Here is an 18,526-nt window from a genome sequence, read left to right as displayed (position 1 = left end):
TAGCCCCCAGCCATTCTAATTTAGATGACCTTCCTGCATGTTCCCACAGAATTTTTGCATAGCATGCCTTAAGTTACTGACTTACCTTCTGACACTTGCCAGGCTATCACCTTTTTGGATTCTGGAACTTAATATAGGGCCTGGCACATAGTAGGTATTCATTGAATGTATATTTGAATAAATAAATTATGAAAGTCTTTGTTTGCCAAGGTGATCATAAGCTTCATACACAAGAGTGGGATCTTTTGATTACTTGGCTTTTACCACAAACCCTGAAGAGTCTTTGAGGCTGAAGATGCTGTTTTTCAGGCATTTTGCATGTTTGTCATCCAAGTACATGTGTCCTGGTGTGCCAGCGGTGATGAGCACCTTACTGGCCAACATCAATGCCTACTATGCCCACACAACTGCCTCCACCAATGTCTCTGCATCTGATCGTTTTGCAGCCTCCAACTTTGGGGTGAGTGTGATATTAAGACATGTTACCTGATTGTTATCAATTAACAAGTGTTTGATTTTTCAATTGGTACTGCTGATATGCCTAAAAATTCAAATATATAGTGCCACCTAGATAGTGAACTTGTTTCCTTATGGGTATTTAGTCTATACCAGTAGACTCTCCTCAGATATGGATAAATGAGAAAAGGTGGAATAGCACCATGGTGGTTTGGTAGGGGCACAACGTGGGCTGAGGGAGAACTTTCTGGGCGGAAAGCTTGGTTGAGTCACCATGTTCCTCAGCCCTGCAGGTTCACAAAGGAACCTTCTTATTATTCAGTCTCTCTCTGACAGATTCGTACCACTTAAGTTCATATGGTCTGACATCTAAGCAAGAATACCAGTACATACCTGAACTTAACCCTTTCTTAGTGTCTGGACTGTTTTCCTGATCCAGGGTATACCCTTTCCTGTTGTTAAAGTATTTGAGAAGTTGAATCATTGCTCGTAATGTCACCTGATGTAAGTTCAATATAAGCTGGATGGAATATTTCTGATCCACCACAAAGACTACTCTTTAGAGATAATATTACTGATACTCCCAAATCAGTATCTCTGATCTCTGAGTGCTTTTCCTTGGTAGTAATCACTTTTTTGATGTTGATAGTCTTTTTGTAGACGAATTAGTGTCATTGATTAAGCCAGTCAAATATCTGCTCCTTTCTGTCTCTTGACAGTATCTATTTACTTAATATCTAATGTTATAATATTATCAATATGTGAGTTCTAGGACCACTGTATGAATAGCCTGTAGGAACGTTATTCCGTATTTAATTATACTTTTATAAAAATAAACTATCAAATAGTATTCGTTATTTATTTTGACATTTAAAATGCATAAACTAAGGGAAATTATGTGGAATGTGGTTCCACCTTCCAAATGTATCACTATTTCTCTCTCCCCTTGTCACTGCCAGGCTGTGGCTGTTTCACTGTTAAGAGCTATCCCGAGATAAGTTAGGACACCACAGACTCAGGAATAAGTTGGAGACTGTGCCTAGAGTTTCCTGAGATGAGTTAGCATCCCAGCGGGATGGAGATGCACTGGTCATCTCCTCTTGATTTGTATTAAGCGCTGTTTCCAGTCCCAGAAATGTATCTCCTTTTGTCAGTGTGAGAAGAGTCCCCAGTCTGAATGCTAAGAGATGGAACAAGAACGACCTATCCCATTTCTCCTTTGCGTGGTTTGTAGTTCTCTTTGGCAAATACGAGACCCGATGTGTCCCCAACTCAGTGTTTTCTCCTCACCTCAAGATGGTGCTGTTTTTGCTACAGTCTGAGGGCTCAGGAACTGATCTTTTTTCTTCTCCATTATTTGTTTACCACCCTCAGAAAGAGAGATTTGTGAAACTCCTGGACCAGCTGCACAACTCACTGAGGATTGACCTCTCTACCTACAGGGTGAGTGAAGACATGGCTGTGGGGTAGGATGAGGATAATATCAAGATCAGTCTAGAGAGACTATGGGCCAATCACAACTATAAAAATTGAAGGCAGGAAAATTAGTCCTTTTCATCACATTTGAGTATGGCCAACATAACTGACACCTGTGGGTCCTCCAACTCCAGGGACCATGCAGTGTTTAAACAGTAGCAGGTGTGGTTGCTCTTTATAGATAGTTGGCTTTCTAACCCCACACATGTCACTCTACCAAACTCTCTGATGATATTCCCATTAGGGAGTCTCCTAAGGATAATCTCTTCCAGAAATGCCCTTTAAAACATAGATAGTTATGTTTTCTTATTGTGTCTTGCCATATTCTCCTCATTTTCCAGGCAAGGTGTGCGAATCTGGCTAAGGGAAGAGAGAGTAGCTTGGCCTGGGCAAGTAATTTGTAGCAGATATGTCCATTTCTAGAATGGAGGGAGGACAGAGATATACCAGGAAGGTGAGTGTCTAGATCAGGACAGGGAAATGGGCAGTTTTTTTGTTCTTCATAAGTTAGGCCTTAGAATGACTTCATTACTTGCTTTAAAGTGTTGTGAATTTCCAGAACAGGCAATATACCCACATTAAAAAGTAAGTATAAAACAACCTCAAAGTCAAGAAGTGCAATTTTAATTATCTGCACCTTCAGTGCCCTCCATTTGCACGAATAATGGAGAGTTGACTGTATATCTTATATTTGGCATATAAGTAGCCCTTTGAAGGTTTAAAAAAAGCAACCCTTAAAATGGAGAGTGGTGCAGCATCTTCCTTAAGCTCTCTTTGGCAGCTTCTCCCTAAAACTCATGCCAAAAGGAAAGAAAGATCCTAAGGTGGAAAGAGCCTAAGGAACTCACTCCAAAAGCAGTTCTGCTCAGAGCTTTGCCATCTGCTGGCTCCAGAATGGTAGAGTAACCAAGATCCACTGTACAGAAAGTATATGTCCTGGATCCCAGTCTTTTCTGTAGTGTGGCTCCACTTATATTCCATGATATACAGTTAGATTGTAACTTCTGAAGAACTCATTGTTTGGGTGTAAGATTCTTCACCCAAGAAAAAAGTGTGTGTGTGTGTGTGAATGTCTGTATGTTTATTTGTGCAAATACTCACACGTTGCATGGGAAGTAGGGTTGGGGGTAGGACGTGTTGCTTTCTGGGCCTGGGGTTATTAACACCTGCTTTTGGCAAGGGCCTGAGTCCATGGAAAAGAGAGAGAGAGATGTAGTCTTACAGCATTTTTGTTCTGCTTCACTAGGAGAGATCCCTATGGGTGGTCCTTAGGAAGCTTCTGATCCCTTGCTTTTGGCAGGGAAGGCTTTCATATTCTTCTGTTCCTCTCTTACATTTTCTTGATTTGCAACAGAATAATTTCCCTGCTGGGAGCCCTGAGCGACTTCAGGACTTAAAGTCCACAGTGGATTTGCTGACCAGCATTACTTTCTTCCGAATGAAGGTAAGAGATGAATTTGGGCTGGGTGGTGCTAGGCTGGGGACCTGGCCTCAGGACATGGAAGCTAAGACTCATTGAGTATATAGTCTAAGGCTATAAGATCCATCACCTCTAAACTTATATTTCCATACATCTGTTCCTGAGTTACTTCCAAGAAGATCATAGATCATGAAAGATGGACTAGGTAGTTCTCTCCGTCAGCTATGCTGACAATTTCATCTCAGGGCAAGTTTGGGGGCACTTCTAGGAAGAAATCTCACTCAGGTCAGCAGGACCCTGGACCCATATTTTTTTAATTAATTGGCAGGTTCAAGAACTTCAGAGCCCTCCAAGAGCCAGCCAGGTAGTAAAAGATTGTGTGAAGGCCTGTTTGAACTCAACATATGAGTATATCTTCAACAACTGCCATGACTTGTACAGTCGCCAGTACCAGCTGGTAAGAGGATCGGACTCAGGTGGGGCCGGCTGTCAGTGGTTCTTGAAGCCTCAGCTTTCTTTCCTATGATTGTGGTGGAAAGGAGCTCAGGAAAAGTCCTTGATGTTCTCGGGAGTGAGTGGGTTGTGGAGTGGGGCCCATCTAGATCATGTGAGACATTTGTAGATGGATAGGAACCATTGGATAAGATGTTACATAACTGAGTTGAACAGAAACAGCAACAATAAATTTTACTTTGGTATTGAAGAAAAGGACCTAAATTTGAACTCAGTTCAGGGAGTGAGTAGGTGAATTCTTAGTCCTTCCTAGAGTCTGCTTTCCCCCTGAGGTTAATTTTATTCTGACTCATGTAAACACCTCTGTGTTCCAGGCTCCCTTCCCCTGAGATCTGAGCTACTGGAGCCTTTGTTTAGCTTGCCGCACTCAAGGCTTCGCCATCCATCTACAGATTCTCTCTGTTGGGGAAAGAAACTGTTTTTAGCTTTTATCTTTCAGTTATGCGGGAGTCTGTCTGAATACTTGGTCTCTATTCCCTAGGTCTTCCCTAGTGGCTCAGTTGGTAAAGAGTCTGCCTGCAATCAGGGAGACCCAGGTTCAATCCCTGACTCAGGAAGATCCCCTGGAGAAGAAAATGACAACCCACTCTACTATTCTTGGACAGAAGAGCCTTTTGGCTTCAGTCCGTGGGATCACAAAGAGGAATCTGACCTAGTTTTAGATAAATCTAGACTTTGAAAGAGGCCTTATAAACCATTCAAGGACTTTCTTTAGCTTTTTTATTTTGCTGTTGTTTTTTTTTTTAACTTTCTCTCACTCTTATTTTCTCATTATTTGTACTGAAGTAAATCCTCAGTGAAAGTGAAAGTCACTCAGTCGTATCTGACTCTTTGTGACCCCATATATAGAGTCCATGGAATTCCCCAGGCCAGAATACTGGGGTGGGTAGTGTTTTCCTTCTCCAGGGGATCTTCCCAACCCAGAGATCGAGCCCAGGTCTCTCATGTTGCAGGTGGATTCTTAACCAGCTGAGCCACAAGGGAAGCCCAAGAACTCTGGAGTGGGTAGGCAATCCCTTCTCCAGCAGCTCTTCCTGACCCAGGAGTTGAACTGGGGTCTCCTGCATTGCAGGTGGATTCTCTACCTACTGAGCTCTCAGGAAAGCCTGAAGTAAACCCTTGGTGTTGTTCATTTCCCTCTTCTGACCTTCAGTCCTTGATTCATTCATCTATCTGTTCTTTGAACAAGATCAAGTGCTAGGGATATAATCTGCATCTCACTCACATTTATCTCTTCTCTTTTTGATAAAAGCCATTCTAACAGATATGAGGTGATATCTCATTGATTTGCATTTCCCTACTGATTCAGTTCTGCTTTTGAACTGTGTTGTTGGAGAAGGCTCTTGAGAGTCCCTTGGACTGCAAGGAGATCCAACCAGTCCGTCCTGAAGGAGATCAGCCCTGGGATTTCTTTGGAAGGAATGATGCTAAAGCTGAAACTCCAGTACTTTGGCCACCTCGTGCAAAGAGTTGACTCATTGGAAAAGACTTTGATGCTGGGAGGGATTGGGGGCAGGAGGAGAAGGGACGACAGAGGATGAGATGGCTGGATGGCATCACTGACTCGATGGACGTGAGTCTGAGTGAACTCCGGGATTTGGTGATGGACAGGGAGGCCTGGTGTGCTGCGATTCATGGGGTCGCAAAGAGAGAGTTGGATATGACTGAGCGACTGAACTGAACTGAACTGATTCATGAACTGACCGGATGCCATGATCTTAGTTTTCTGATTCAGTTCAGTTCAGTCGCTCAGTCTTGTCTGCCTCTTTGCAATGCCATGGACTGCAGCACGCAAGGCTTCCCTGTCCATCACCAACTCCCAGAGCTTCCTCAAACTTCTGTCCATTGAGTGGGTGATGCCATCCAACCATCTCATCCTCTGTTGTCCCCTTCTCTTCCCTCCCTCAATCTTTCCCAGCTTCAGGGTCTTTTCCAATGAGTCCGTTCTTTGCATCAGGTAGCCAAAGTATTGGAGTTTCAGCTTCAGAATCAGTCCTTCTAATGAACATTCAGGACTGATTTCCTTTAGGATGGACTGGTTGGATCTCCTTGCAGTCCAAGGGACTCTCAAGAGCCTTCTCCAACAACACAGTTCAAAAATATCAATTCTTCGGTGCTCCGCTTTACTTATAGTCCAACTCTCACATCCATACATGACTACTGGAAAAACCATAGCCTTGATTAGACAGACCTTTATTGGCAAAGTAATGTCTCTGCTTTTTAATATGCTGCCTAGGTTGGTCATAACTTTTCTTCCAAGGAGCAAGTGTCTTTTAATTTCATGGCTGCAGTCACTACCTGCAGTGATTTTGGAGCCCTCCAAAATAAAGTCTGTCACCGTTTCCATTGTTTCCCCATCAATCTGCCATGAAGTGATGGGACCAGATGCCATGATCTTAGTTTTCTGAATGTTGAGTTTTAAGCCAACTTTTTCACTCTCCTCTTTCATTTTCATCAAGAGGCTCTTTAGTTCTTACTCGCTTTCTGCCATAAGGGTGGTGTCATCTGCATATCTGAGGTTATTGATATTTCTCCAGGCAATCTTGATTCCAGCTTGTGCTTCATCCAGTCCAGCATTTCTCATGATGTACTCTGCATATAAGTTAAATAAGCAGGGTGATAATACACAGCCTTGACATACTCCTTTCACGATTTGGAACCGGTGTGTTGTTCCATGTCCAGTTCTAACTGTTGCTTCTTGACCTGCATACAGATTTCTCAGGAGGCAGGTCAGGTGGTCTGGTATTCCCATCTGTTGAAGAATTTTCCTCAGTTTGTTGTGATCTACACAGTCAAAGGCTTTGCATAGTCAATAAAGAAGAAGTAGATGTTTTTCTGGAACTCTCTTACTTTTTCGATGATCCACCGGATTATAGCAATTTGATCTCTGGTTCCTCTGCCTTTTCTAAAACCAACTTGAACATCTGGAATTTCATGGTTCACGTATTGTTGAAGCCTGGCATGGAGAATTTTGAGCATTACTTTGTTAGCATGTGAGATGAGTGCCATTGTGCAGTAGTTTGAGCATTCTTTGGCATTGCCTTTCTTAGGGATTGGAATGAAAACTGACCATTTTCAGTCCTGTGGCCACTGGTGAGTTTTCCAAATTTGCTGGCATATTGAGTGCAGCACTTTCACAGCATCATCTTTTAGGTTTGAAATAGCTCAACTGGAATGCTATCACCTCCACTAGCTTTGTTCATAATGATTCTTCCTAAGGCCCAATTGACTTCACATTCCAGGATGTCTGGCTCTAGGTGAGTGATCACATCATCGTGATTACCTGGGTCATGAAGATCTTTCTGTATAGTTCTTCTGTGTATTCTTGCCACCTCTTTTTAATATCTTCTGCTTCTGTTAGGTCCATACCATTTCTGTATTTTATTGTGCCCATCTTTGCATGAAATGTTCCCTTGGTATCTCTAATTTTCTTGAAGAGATCTCTAGTCTTTCCCATTCTGTTGTTTTCCTCTATTTGTTTGTGGTTTATCACTGAGGGAGGCTTTCTTACCTCTCCTTGCTATTCTTTGGAATTCTGCATTCAATGGGTCTGTCTTTCCTTTTCCCCTTTGCCTTTTGCTTCTCTTCTTTTCACAGCTATTTGTAAGGCCTCTTCAGACAACCATTTTGCCTTTTTGCATTTCTTTTTCCTGGGGATGGTCTTGATCACTGCCTCCTATACAATGTCATGAACCTCCATCCATAGTTCTTCAAGCACTCTATCAGATCTAATCCCTTGAATCTATGTATCACTTCCACTGTATAATCATAAATGATTTGATTTAGGTCATACCTGAATGGTCTAGTGGTTTTCCCTACTTTCTTCAATTTCAGTCTGAATTTGGCAATGAGGAGTTCATCATTTGAGCCACAGTCCACTCCTAGTCTTGTTTTTCCTGACTATATAGAGCTTCTCCAGAGCTTCTCCATCTCCGATTTTGGTATTGACCATCTGGTGATATCCATGTATAGAGTCTTCTCTTGTGTTGATAGAAGAGGGTGTTTGCTATGACCAGTGCGTTCTCTTGGCAAAACTCTATTAGCCTTTGCCCTGCTTCATTCTGTACTCCAAGACCAAATTTGCCTGTTACTCCAGGTATTTCTTGACATCCTACTTTTGCATTCCAGTCCCCTATAATGAAAAGGACATCTTTTTGGGGTATTAGTTCTAGAAGTTCTTGTAGGTCTTCATAGAACCGTTCAACTATAGCTTCTTCAGCATTACTGGTCGGGGCATAGACTTGGATTACTGTGATATTGAATGGTTTTCCTTGGAAATGAACAGACGTCATTCTGTCATTTTTGAGATTGCATCCAAGTACTGCATTTTGGACTCTTGTTGACTATGATGGCTACTCCATTTCTTCTAAGGGATTCTTGCCCACAGTAGTAGATATAATGGTTATGAGTTAAATTCACCCCTTCCAGTCCATTTTAGTTCACTGATTCCTAAATTGTTGATGTTCACTCTTGCCATCTCCTGTTTGACCACTTCCAATTTGCCTTCATTCATGGACCTAACATTCTCCATTCCTATGCAGTATTGCCCTTTACAGAATCGGACTTTACTTCCATCACCAATCACATCCACATCCCTAATGATTGGTGATATTGAAAACCTCTCCATGTACTTGTTGGGCATTTGCGTATTTCCTTTGGAGAAATGTCTGTTTAAGTCTTCCCCCATTTTTTTTGCCAGATTGGGGTTTTTTTTGTTTGTTTTGTTTTTTGCTATTGAGTTATTTGAGTTCCTTATCTATTTTGGGAATTAACCCCTTATCAGATAGGTGGTTTACAAATACTTTCCACCCTCTGTAGGTTGTTTTTTTTATTTTGTTGATTGTTTCTTTTGCTGTGTGGAAACCTTTTAGTTTGATATAGTCTTTTTGATTTTTTATTTTGTTGTCATATCCCAAATGACTATCAGGGAGCTTTTCCCATGTGTTTTTTTTCCAAGGAGCTTTATGGTTTCAGGTCTTACATTTAAGTCCTTAATCCATTTTGAGTTAGAGTACTGGAGCGGGTTGCCATTTCCTTCTCCAGGGGATCTTCCTGACCCAGGGATCAAACCCGAGTCTCGCACATTATAGGCAGACGCTTTACCCTCTGAGCTACGTGGCCTCTGCATAACATATGGGTCCAATTTCATTCTTTTGCTTGTGGCTATCCAGTTTTCCGAACATCATTTATTGAAGAGAATATCCTTTCCCCATTGAATATTCTTGGCTTCCCAAGGCCTTTTCTTATCCAGCTAGGCAAATAACTTCCAAATGCAGTTCTTTTCCCTAATGATTTTCAGGGGGCTAAGGGAGGTTTTGCTTCCCTGAGGGCTGGGCCAGCCTGCATGCTGCATCTGTTCTGTAGCTCCTGTAGAACTTGAAGGAACTTCTCAGTGCTGAGATGTACTTATGTGTGGTGGGGCACTGGGTAATGTTAGAGGAGGGCCACCACTAGAATAAAAGAACTGCCAGTGGGGATCATGGGGATCACAGGGAACTAGACCTATTTAGACTGATGGGGCTGTTTACTTCAACCAGGAATTCACTATGCTCTTAGCTACTGGGAGAAGAAGGAAGGGAGACAGGCATCTTTATGTCTCCTGGACTGGTCAAGCTTATTAGAGCAATGCTCTGGAGCTTGGGAGAGAAGTTCTCAGGGACAGATTCTTTCTGTTCAAGGACCTCCCAGTGGTCACCACTCTGATAGAACGGGTGGTGGTATCTTGTGGAAGACAGGGTATAGGAAAGGAAGGGTGCCTGATTCTAAAGGAAGGGCCACAACATCGGGAGGGAGAGAGGAAGACTCTCCATATTCTCCTCTGACTCTCACTATCTAACCATCTTCTCGGGAATAAGAATCAGGAGCTGCCTCCAGAAGAACAGGGGCCCAGCATTAGGAACCTGGATTTCTGGCCCAAACTCATCACACTCATTGTGTCAATCATAGAGGAAGATAAGAATTCCTACACCCTCGTTCTGAACCAGTAAGTATCACCTCAGTTGGCCTTTCTGTTTGGTGGTTGGTTTGTCCACCCGTCTAACAGCCTCTTTCTTTCCTGTCTCTGTGTGTTCACAGTGCCACCTCTTCCTCCTGTTCGTCCATCTGTCCCTCTGTCCCTTGTATCTGTCTGGGTAACTGTTTCTGGGGACAGGTGTGGAAACATAATGAGGGGCCCCACCCAGACTGAGCCAGCCTCCCTGGAGAGTGACCTCTGGGAGTGGCTGCCCTCAGAGTCCCTGGGGATCCAGAGGCCAGGCGTGTATGTGTCCATCTGCTGTGAATAAAGAGGGCCTTCTGATGCCCAGCTTCTTGCTCCTTCTGCTCTAGCTTGTTTAGCCTGGGCTTGTCTTTCAGCCCTTCTCCTCTTGGCCAGAGTTCCCTGCCTTCTAGGCATCATCTCCCCTAGGGCCACCTTGCCTGAGGGGATCCTCTGCCCCAATGTGTCCCTCTGCCTACCGCTGGCCCTGGGTCCTTATTCTACAGTTGGAGCCTAGCCCTGTTTCCTAGGCTTCTCCTCTCTTCAGTCTGACCTCAGATTGAATTAATCAAATCAAAGAATTAATCAAATCAAATGCCTCTGCCTTCTTCTCTGACTGTGTCTCCTTCCATCATCCAGGTTTCCCCAGGAGTTGAATGTGGGAAAAGTCAGCGCAGAAGTGATGTGGCAACTCTTTGCCCAAGACATGAAATATGCACTGGAGGGTAAGGGTGTGCCCATGGCAGTGGGCTGCAAACCCCTAGCCAAAGCACCTGCTTGCCATCCCTTTCTTCTCCCAGACAACTATACGTTCTAGGTGAACAGTGCAGTAAGAAACTAGAGAGATTCTAGGCATAGTGGGTGATAGGCCTCAGGAGACCTTGGGTGGGCAAAGCTTCAGCCAAAGGAGTAATGGAAATTGCTGTGTGGATGTAGGTTCCTCCTTCCAGCTCCAGAGCAAGTACCTATTTCACACTTTCCCAGCCCAGAGATCAACTCTTCCCGTGCTGGGTGTTCTCAAGTGGCCCACTCCCTAGAGAATGGCCTTATGACACTCGCCTTTACAGTTTTACAGAGTCATGGAACTTTAAATACATACATAAGGTTATTTTCTCACACCATAGACTGCTTGGCCTGACTTTCTTTGAAAGTTGTTCTAGATTGGCATGACAAACCCAGAAAGATGCTTCTCTTCTCACTTCTTCCATGAAACCAGTTATTACTCATCTTGTTCATTCTGCTGTTCTGCTCATCTTGCACTTTGGCCCACAAAGATATCACTCCCTATCCGACCTTCCTGTGTCAGACCTTCCTGTTTCTACTCATCTGCGCTCACTCATTCAGTTGCATTTCCTGTTGCTGTATGTTATGTTAGTCATCTCCTCAGTCTGTTAAAGTGGACCTAGATGGATGGGAGCAGTCTGGAGCAAGGACAGACCAGAGTCTGCCTGTGTTATTTGGGTAGGGTGGTAGGAAATGGGTAACCCTCTCAGACTTTTAAACTTTTGAGGTTTAGGAGCAGTAACTTTTGAGGTTGAAAGAAACCTTGCAGATCTGTGCTTAGTTTGAGACAGTCACGTCCTGTCCGTGCACACTCTGTAATTCTTCCCCAGAGCAGGCTGCCTCCTGTCCGCGCTGGGTCATGCCTGGGGCTGTAGCCCATGCCTTAGCCGGTCAGGCCTCTGACTTGGTCACCTGTCCCTTTCCCCCAGGCAGCACGTGGTGAGTGCAACGAGGAGTGTTGCCCCAGTTCTTAAAGAACTCCAGCTGTAGTGAATTGGGGCAGGGGGCAGGGTGGCGGGGGCGGGAAGACAAGTACCTGTGAAAAGTGTATGGATTCCACAAGAGGAATAGTGTAAGGTTGGACAGAGGTTTTTCAAACAGAGGAAATAAGTAAAAAGGGGAAACGGCAAGAGGAGGGTGGAGGTGGGGGCAGGAGAGCGGCGTGCAGGGCTAGAACTCCAGGACTTCTACTTGCTGCCTGCCAAGGCAGCTCTGCTTTTATCAATTTTATATGAGGCTTTAAATGAAATTTCTTTCAAAAGGGGAATTCTGCTGATGTTTAAAAGAAACATAAAAGAGTTGAAAACTGCTTTAAAGAAAGAACTCATGTTGACCTGGTTTCAAATCTCAGTTTTACCACTTACTCCACAGTGTGTTCTTAGACTGAGCTACTTAATTCTTGTGAGCTCCCATTTTTATTCATCTATAAAATGGGAGTGATGATGGCATCTATTTCATTGAACTAATGAAGCAGCTGAGATGTATGTGACATACTTAGAATACTGCCTGACATTTATTAAAGGCTCATGAGCAGAGATGCAGTGTTAACACAATAGCATTTTTATAAGATTTTACCTCAGTGGAAAATGGGGGCAGGCAGAACAGGGAGAGACTGGAAGCTGGGTACAGACAATGTGATAGTTTATGGCAGGGGGATAGGCTAGAATTATAGCAGAGAACTTAGAGGAAGAATGGGCGTGGATAGACATTGGAAGGAAGCTGTGACAGGGCTTGGTGATTGTCAGGATGGCGAAGGGCAAGAGAAAGGGAGGGGTTTGGAGACCTGGTTGATAAAAGGATAGTGTTGACTGCTGCTGTTAAAATGCTACCATTCACTCAGCCTTTTTAAAGTCAACTTTATTGAGGTATAATATGCATAAAATAAAATAACACTCCAAGAGTACAATTTGGGGAGTTTTGACAAATACATACACCTGTGTAACTACTGTCCCAGTTATGATACAGAACAGAAAGTTTCTTCAGTAAATCCACACACTGTTCACCAAGCATATTGAGTACGTTCTTTGTGCCACATACTGTGCTAGTTGTTGGAAACCCAATGAGATACATGAGACATAGTCCTAGCTGGTGAGAAGCTCAGATCAGCCTAGATAACAAACCTATAAATTGGCAGTTACAATTCAAACTTAAGTGCTACCAAGGGAATAAGCATTGGGTGCTGAGAATCGTATAACCCAGACCTGGAAAGAGCACCTGGGAGGGCTTTCTCTAGGAGGTGATATACTGACTGACACCTGAAGGATGATAGAACTTAGCTGGTGGGGAGGGAAGGCATTCGTGACAGGAAAGGGAGAGACAGACGTTTTAGGCAGAGGTTACAATATGTTCAGAGACTTGGGTTCTAGAGAGAGCTGGCATGCTTCGGGAACTGGATACAGTAATTCAGTGTGATTAACACTTTAGCGTGTAGGGGAAGAGATGCGTGAGAGGTGAAGACAGAGAAGCAGGATAAAGCTAGATCATACAGGAAGTTTTAAGCCATATTTAGGATTTTGGACTCTATCCTGAGGCAGTTGAGAGTCATTGAACAGCAACCCAGGTTAAACAAGGGATTAACATGACCACATTTTTAATATAGAAAAGCCACTTACTCTGGCTACCATATAGAGAATAGGTTGGAGGAGGACCAGATTGGAGACTATTATAGTAATACAGGTTGGAGATGGTGGTAATGAGACCTAGACAGGTACAAGTGTGACTATACAGAAATGGATAAATTCCAGAGAAGTTTTAGAGATGAAATTAACAGGGATTGGTGGGTTAAATGGATATGAATAGATAGGAAGAAGGAAGACTTGAAGATGATGCTCAGTACTGAACAAGAGGTGAAGATGTTAAGATAGCAAAAGATGGTGACTAGAGTTAAACCCAGGCAAAGTGAGATGTTTCATCAAAGACTTGAACAGACATTACCAGAACCAGAGAGAAATCTGGGGGAGATGTCAGCAGTCTGATAGCTGAAATCACGAGGCTGAAAGAACTGTCCAGGGAGAAAGATGAATGGAGGGAGGAACATGGAAGTCTGGGGCAGGAGAAGGTTTAGATACTCAATTGCCCCTTTTTAACAGATCAACCATCCTCTAACACCCCTGGCCCCCAACAACAGCCTCAAGTAACTACTGGAGCATGACTCCATGAGACTTGTTAAGTGTGGCCAGTGTTTCATCCAGAGAAGGCAATGGCAATCCACTCCAGTACTCTCGCCTGAAAAATCCCATGGGCGGAGGAGCCTGGTAGGCTGCAGTCTATGGGGTCGCACAGAGTGGGACATGGCTAAAGCGACTTAGCAGCAGCAGCAGTGTTTCATCATTCATCCTGTTAGGTTTTGTACCATAGAAGTTAATTAGAAATTAGGGATTGAGGCCAGAGTACAGATTATGGATTGACAGAGAAAGTGAGAATTCTCTGCAAACGCAGTAGCTTGAAGGTCCCTAGAAGAAAAGAATCAGGTAGCTCTGAAGGGATGGAGCAGCACTGCCCCTTCTCCCAGTGGGTTGTTGACCAGAAAGGAGAGAGGGCCCTCCTGGTGGTTCCTTCTTATGTTTCTAGGTTCTTGGCCTGGTTTAAGGACAGCAGGGTGGGAGAGAAGGGGGAGGCCCTGGGAGGGTCTCTTTGGTGTCCCTGACTTTTTCACTTTCTGTGTTGCTCATTGGCGTCTCTGCTCTGTCACAAGCCTCCACTGTCATTCGTATACGAAAAGTCCTCTTTCTGGGTGGTAAGCACTTTTGGTTGTTGTCCCTATACCTCTAGTCTTACTCCTTTTTCCTCTTCTCTGGCTCACTGCTTCATAGAAGAGTCTGCAAATGCAACCTCGGGTTGAGGCGGTGCTGCCTTCAGTGCCGGGAGATGACATTCCTGGGACAAAGGAGCCTTTTGAGGCTGAATCCCAGTCTCCCGTTTCCTCCTTGGGTGTCTGCTGTACTGATTGACAAGGGCAGACTGGCTGTTCTATCTTGACATGGAGGAGCATCACCCGTGGCAACTCGGAGTTGAGCAGTAGTGTTCCCGAGGACAACGACCTTCCCCTCCCTGTCACTCAGTACTCTCCCCATTTTGCTTGCTTTCACCATTATGTTATATGTAGGCACAGAGTTGGCTTTTATTATTCAAACAAAATTAATGCTTCATCTCTAAAGGGGGTAGGTGAAGGAAACCTGTGGGTATGGCCAGTGCTCTAGACTCTCTGGGCAAGCTGTTGGTGATCTTTATCCTAGATATTCCAGAAGCCTCTGCAGACTTGGCTGTATAACCTTTCACATAAGCATCCCATTTCCTGTAGCAGGATGGCTCTTTCATCTGGCTGTGTTTCCATGGTTTCCACACTGACTGATTTCATACTTCTCCGAGAGTTCATTTTCCAGTGTTTCAGCTCTGCTCTGGCACCGTCCAGTTTACCTCAGGATTCTGTTACGCTGTGGCTGCTCAACTGCTCTTCCTCTTAGCTTGGGCCCACTTTGGTTTTCCCTGTCTCTGTGTGGCTGTCAGTAACCCATGTATGTCATGTATGACTGCTCATCTCTGCATTTAAGTCCATCTGAGGAAATGGCTCAGCTACTAGGATTAGTAAAGCCCTGGAAGATAAAGCGTAAAGTAAAGTGTCATCCCTCTCATGTCCTGGGCCGTTTCCCCAGGTCAGCCTTAGCGCCCATATCCTTTTCTCCCCTTCTTCACCAGTGGCCGGTATCTCGCTTGTACTTCCAAAAGCCAGCACAGGAAGACTGTGGGCCTTATCTGGGTGTCTGACTTAGCCTCTAAAGGAAGATTTGGGTCAGGCTTTTAGCAGAATACTCACTGCTAGGGGGAGGTGGCTGTGGGGAGGTGCTGGGAAGTCACCCTTCTTCTAAGACATCTGATAGCGCCACCCAACTGGATCCGCCTTGGGAAAGCTCAGGAAGCATGGCCTGCACTGCTGGTACCTGACCCCGCCTCTCTCCCCCCAACCAGAGCATGAGAAAGACAGGCTGTGTAAGAGTGCTGACTACATGAACCTGCACTTCAAGGTGAAGTGGCTCCACAATGAATACGTGCGGGATCTGCCTGCCCTCCAGGGCCAGGTGCCCGAATACCCAGCGTGAGTCATCATGTGGGGGGCTGCAGAAGGAAGGGGGGCTCAGGGGCTGGGCACTGCCAGTATCCTTGCTCTCAGGCACATGGCAGCTGCCAACCACTAGCTCCAACCCCTCCATCTTCCTGCCTGGCTGCAGATGGTTTGAGCAGTTTGTCCTGCAGTGGCTGGACGAGAATGAGGATGTGTCTTTGGAATTCCTGCGTGGGGCCTTGGAACGAGATAAGAAGGATGGGGTAAGTCAGGGGCTTGAACTTCACAGGTGTCTAGCCGGGTCTCCCAGCAATTAGCTGTCAGCAGGGGTTCCTGGGCTGTAGCCGGGATGGCTGTCCCTGCCTGGTGGAGTCCATACGGAGAGCTGTCCAGAGCCATGGAGCCACCCTTGCTGTGCAGAGAGCCCTTCAGAGCCATACATACTTGGGACGAGGTAGCAGCTGCAGATGATGACCCTGTGTGTGGCCTTCCTTAGTTCCAGCAGACATCAGAGCACGCACTCTTCTCTTGCTCTGTGGTGGATGTCTTCACACAGCTCAATCAGAGCTTTGAGATCATCCGGAAATTGGAATGCCCAGACCCCAACATCCTTGCGCACTACATGAGGAGATTTGCTAAGGTACCATGACCCTCCTACCCTTTTCCCCTTACTCCATGACACTCACAGCCTATCTACAGACATGAGATCAAGCCCTCTTTGTGATGGCCTTTGGGTACAGCCTGGCATCACCCCATGCTCCTTTACTTGAGTCTGGGGCAGATAGGTGGGTTTGTTTCAGTGGGATAGAGAGGGAGATTGGTCCCCTACTTTGAGATTCCTCTTTATGTACATGTTGTTACTGTTCTGGGAGAAGTGTGACCCCAGGTATGATCCTCATGGGGAAAGCTAAGGGTCCCCTCTCCTTCTTCTTCCCCTTTCTTCTCAGACCATCGGGAAGGTGCTCATGGAATATGCAGACATCTTATCAAAGAACTTCCCAGCTTACTGCACAAAGGAGAAAATGGTGAGGGCCAGGCTTTTTGCTTTTGAAACTATCCTCAGGGCTGAGAATGGGGTGATGCTCCTGACTTGTGACTCCCAGCAGGGCTGTGCTTGAGATTATGCCACAAAATAACAAGAACCTGATAAGGAGTTCTTTTGAGCCTCCATTTGGTAATTTATCCTCTACTGAGCTAGAGACCCTTTGCTTAGGCTTTTTTTTTTTTTTTAATACATTCAGAGAGTTATAAAGGGTAATCCCATGAATACCTGGGGCCCCCCTATTCAGGGTTAGAGCAGAAACATTTGCTTCTAGTCTTCCTTTAAGGAGAGCTGTCAGCATTGCTTCCAGATCTCAGTGCTTAGGGAGAGACAGGTATAACATGTGCTATAAATTCCCTGTGGTTTTTGGAGCCATGTGATAGAGGCAGGGGCCCTAGATTGAGTTCTGTGCTGAATGGAGCTAAGACTTAACACTTCTGTCTGTCCCCACAGCCTTGCATCCTGATGAACAACATGCAGCAGCTGAGGGTGCAGCTGGAGAAGATGTTTGAGGCCATGGGAGGCAAGGAGGTAGGTCTGAGGTTCAGGGTTGCTGCATTCTCCCTTTGTTCCCGAGCTCCTCAGCCATAGAACTCTGCCCTCTCCTGACTGGGTTTAGACCTGAAGTTTAGCTTGGGATTTGGACTGGTTTTAGCTGAGAGATTTGAGTAGGCATTGGGGTAGAGGCCCCAGGAGGGAGGGGTTGGGGCACAGGAGGGGAGAAAAGCCTAAGAGAACCAGCTTAGCCAAGCCTGCCTCCTGTGGATATAGCTGGACCCTGAAACTGCAGACAGTCTGAAGGAGCTTCAGGTGAAACTGAATACAGTTTTGGATGAGCTCAGCATGGTGTTTGGAAACAGGTCAGTGGCCCCAGAACACACAGCCCTCAGAGCCAGGTGTGGTGCCTGGCCAGTCCCGGAGCCCCTGCCCCACTGGCCTCCGCCCAGCGCACCTTTGTGCATCTTCCTCTCTTCCTGCCGGCCTGCCCTGTCGGGGCTGCACCACGTGTGCACTTGGGTGGGACCGAGCAGCTGGAGCTGCTTAGAGCCCGTGTGTGTGGGGGTCGAGGAGGGCTGCACTGTGGGCACATGTGTAGTTTCCAGGTGCGGATTGACGAGTGCGTGCGACAAATGGCTGACATCCTGAGCCAGGTGCGGGGCCCAGGGAACGCGTCCCCCAACACAAGGGCCTCGGTGACTCAGGATGCAGACAGTGTGCTCCGGCCTCTCATGGACTTCCTGGACGGCAAGTGAGTATAGCACCCAGCACAGTCCTGTAGGGACGAAGCAGGTAGAGGCAATCAGAGGAGCTGCTCAGGGAGGGGGCCTCTCGAGCACTCACCCCATCCTGACCTGTGGCCTGGCCCTGCAGCCTCACACTTTTTGCCACTGTGTGTGAGAAGACGGTCCTGAAGCGGGTACTGAAGGAGCTCTGGCGGGTGGTAATGAACACAATGGAAAGGATGATTGTTCTGCCTCCACTTACTGACCAGACGGTAAGGACAGCTCCTTTCCACTTCCTCCTGCTGTGTCTCCCTTACCCAGTTCCCTGCTTCCTGATGGAGTTTGCAGTTCTCTGCTCTGAATGATTCTCTCTCTGCCCAGGGCACCCAGCTAATCTTCACTGCTGCCAAGGAGCTGAGCCAACTTTCGAAACTCAAGGTACTCTGGATACCTGGGGTCCTTTTGCAGTCAGATGGGAGGGGCAGGGGTTGCCTGGGAGAGGGGAAATCCGAGCTCTGAAGACTGAAGAGGAGAAGAAGGAGAGGGGCATGCAGCTGTGGGCTGACAAGTGGGGGAC

General features: G+C 45.8%; 1 protein-coding gene across 3 annotated transcripts in view; it reads left to right on the top strand.

Annotated features, from left to right (window-relative positions):
- UNC13B (unc-13 homolog B) overlaps window positions 1-18,526 on the top strand; it is a 227,442-nt gene that overhangs the window by 203,231 nt on the left and 5,685 nt on the right. For all 3 annotated transcript variants that reach the window (XM_069576256.1, XM_069576259.1, XM_069576257.1), the window contains 15 exons: window positions 310-460; window positions 1,831-1,899; window positions 3,287-3,376; window positions 3,681-3,809; window positions 9,721-9,848; window positions 10,482-10,567; window positions 15,591-15,717; window positions 15,851-15,947; window positions 16,181-16,324; window positions 16,632-16,709; window positions 17,180-17,257; window positions 17,498-17,586; window positions 17,823-17,975; window positions 18,098-18,221; window positions 18,331-18,387. In XM_069576256.1, the coding sequence (XP_069432357.1) occupies window positions 310-460; window positions 1,831-1,899; window positions 3,287-3,376; window positions 3,681-3,809; window positions 9,721-9,848; window positions 10,482-10,567; window positions 15,591-15,717; window positions 15,851-15,947; window positions 16,181-16,324; window positions 16,632-16,709; window positions 17,180-17,257; window positions 17,498-17,586; window positions 17,823-17,975; window positions 18,098-18,221; window positions 18,331-18,387 (1,600 nt within the window). The remainder of the gene's footprint in view (window positions 1-309; window positions 461-1,830; window positions 1,900-3,286; window positions 3,377-3,680; window positions 3,810-9,720; window positions 9,849-10,481; window positions 10,568-15,590; window positions 15,718-15,850; window positions 15,948-16,180; window positions 16,325-16,631; window positions 16,710-17,179; window positions 17,258-17,497; window positions 17,587-17,822; window positions 17,976-18,097; window positions 18,222-18,330; window positions 18,388-18,526) is intronic.

Source organism: Ovis canadensis, chromosome 2 (genome assembly GCF_042477335.2).
Source record: "Ovis canadensis isolate MfBH-ARS-UI-01 breed Bighorn chromosome 2, ARS-UI_OviCan_v2, whole genome shotgun sequence".
NCBI lineage: Eukaryota > Metazoa > Chordata > Mammalia > Artiodactyla > Bovidae > Ovis > Ovis canadensis.
This window is presented reverse-complemented; position numbering and strand designations above follow the sequence as displayed.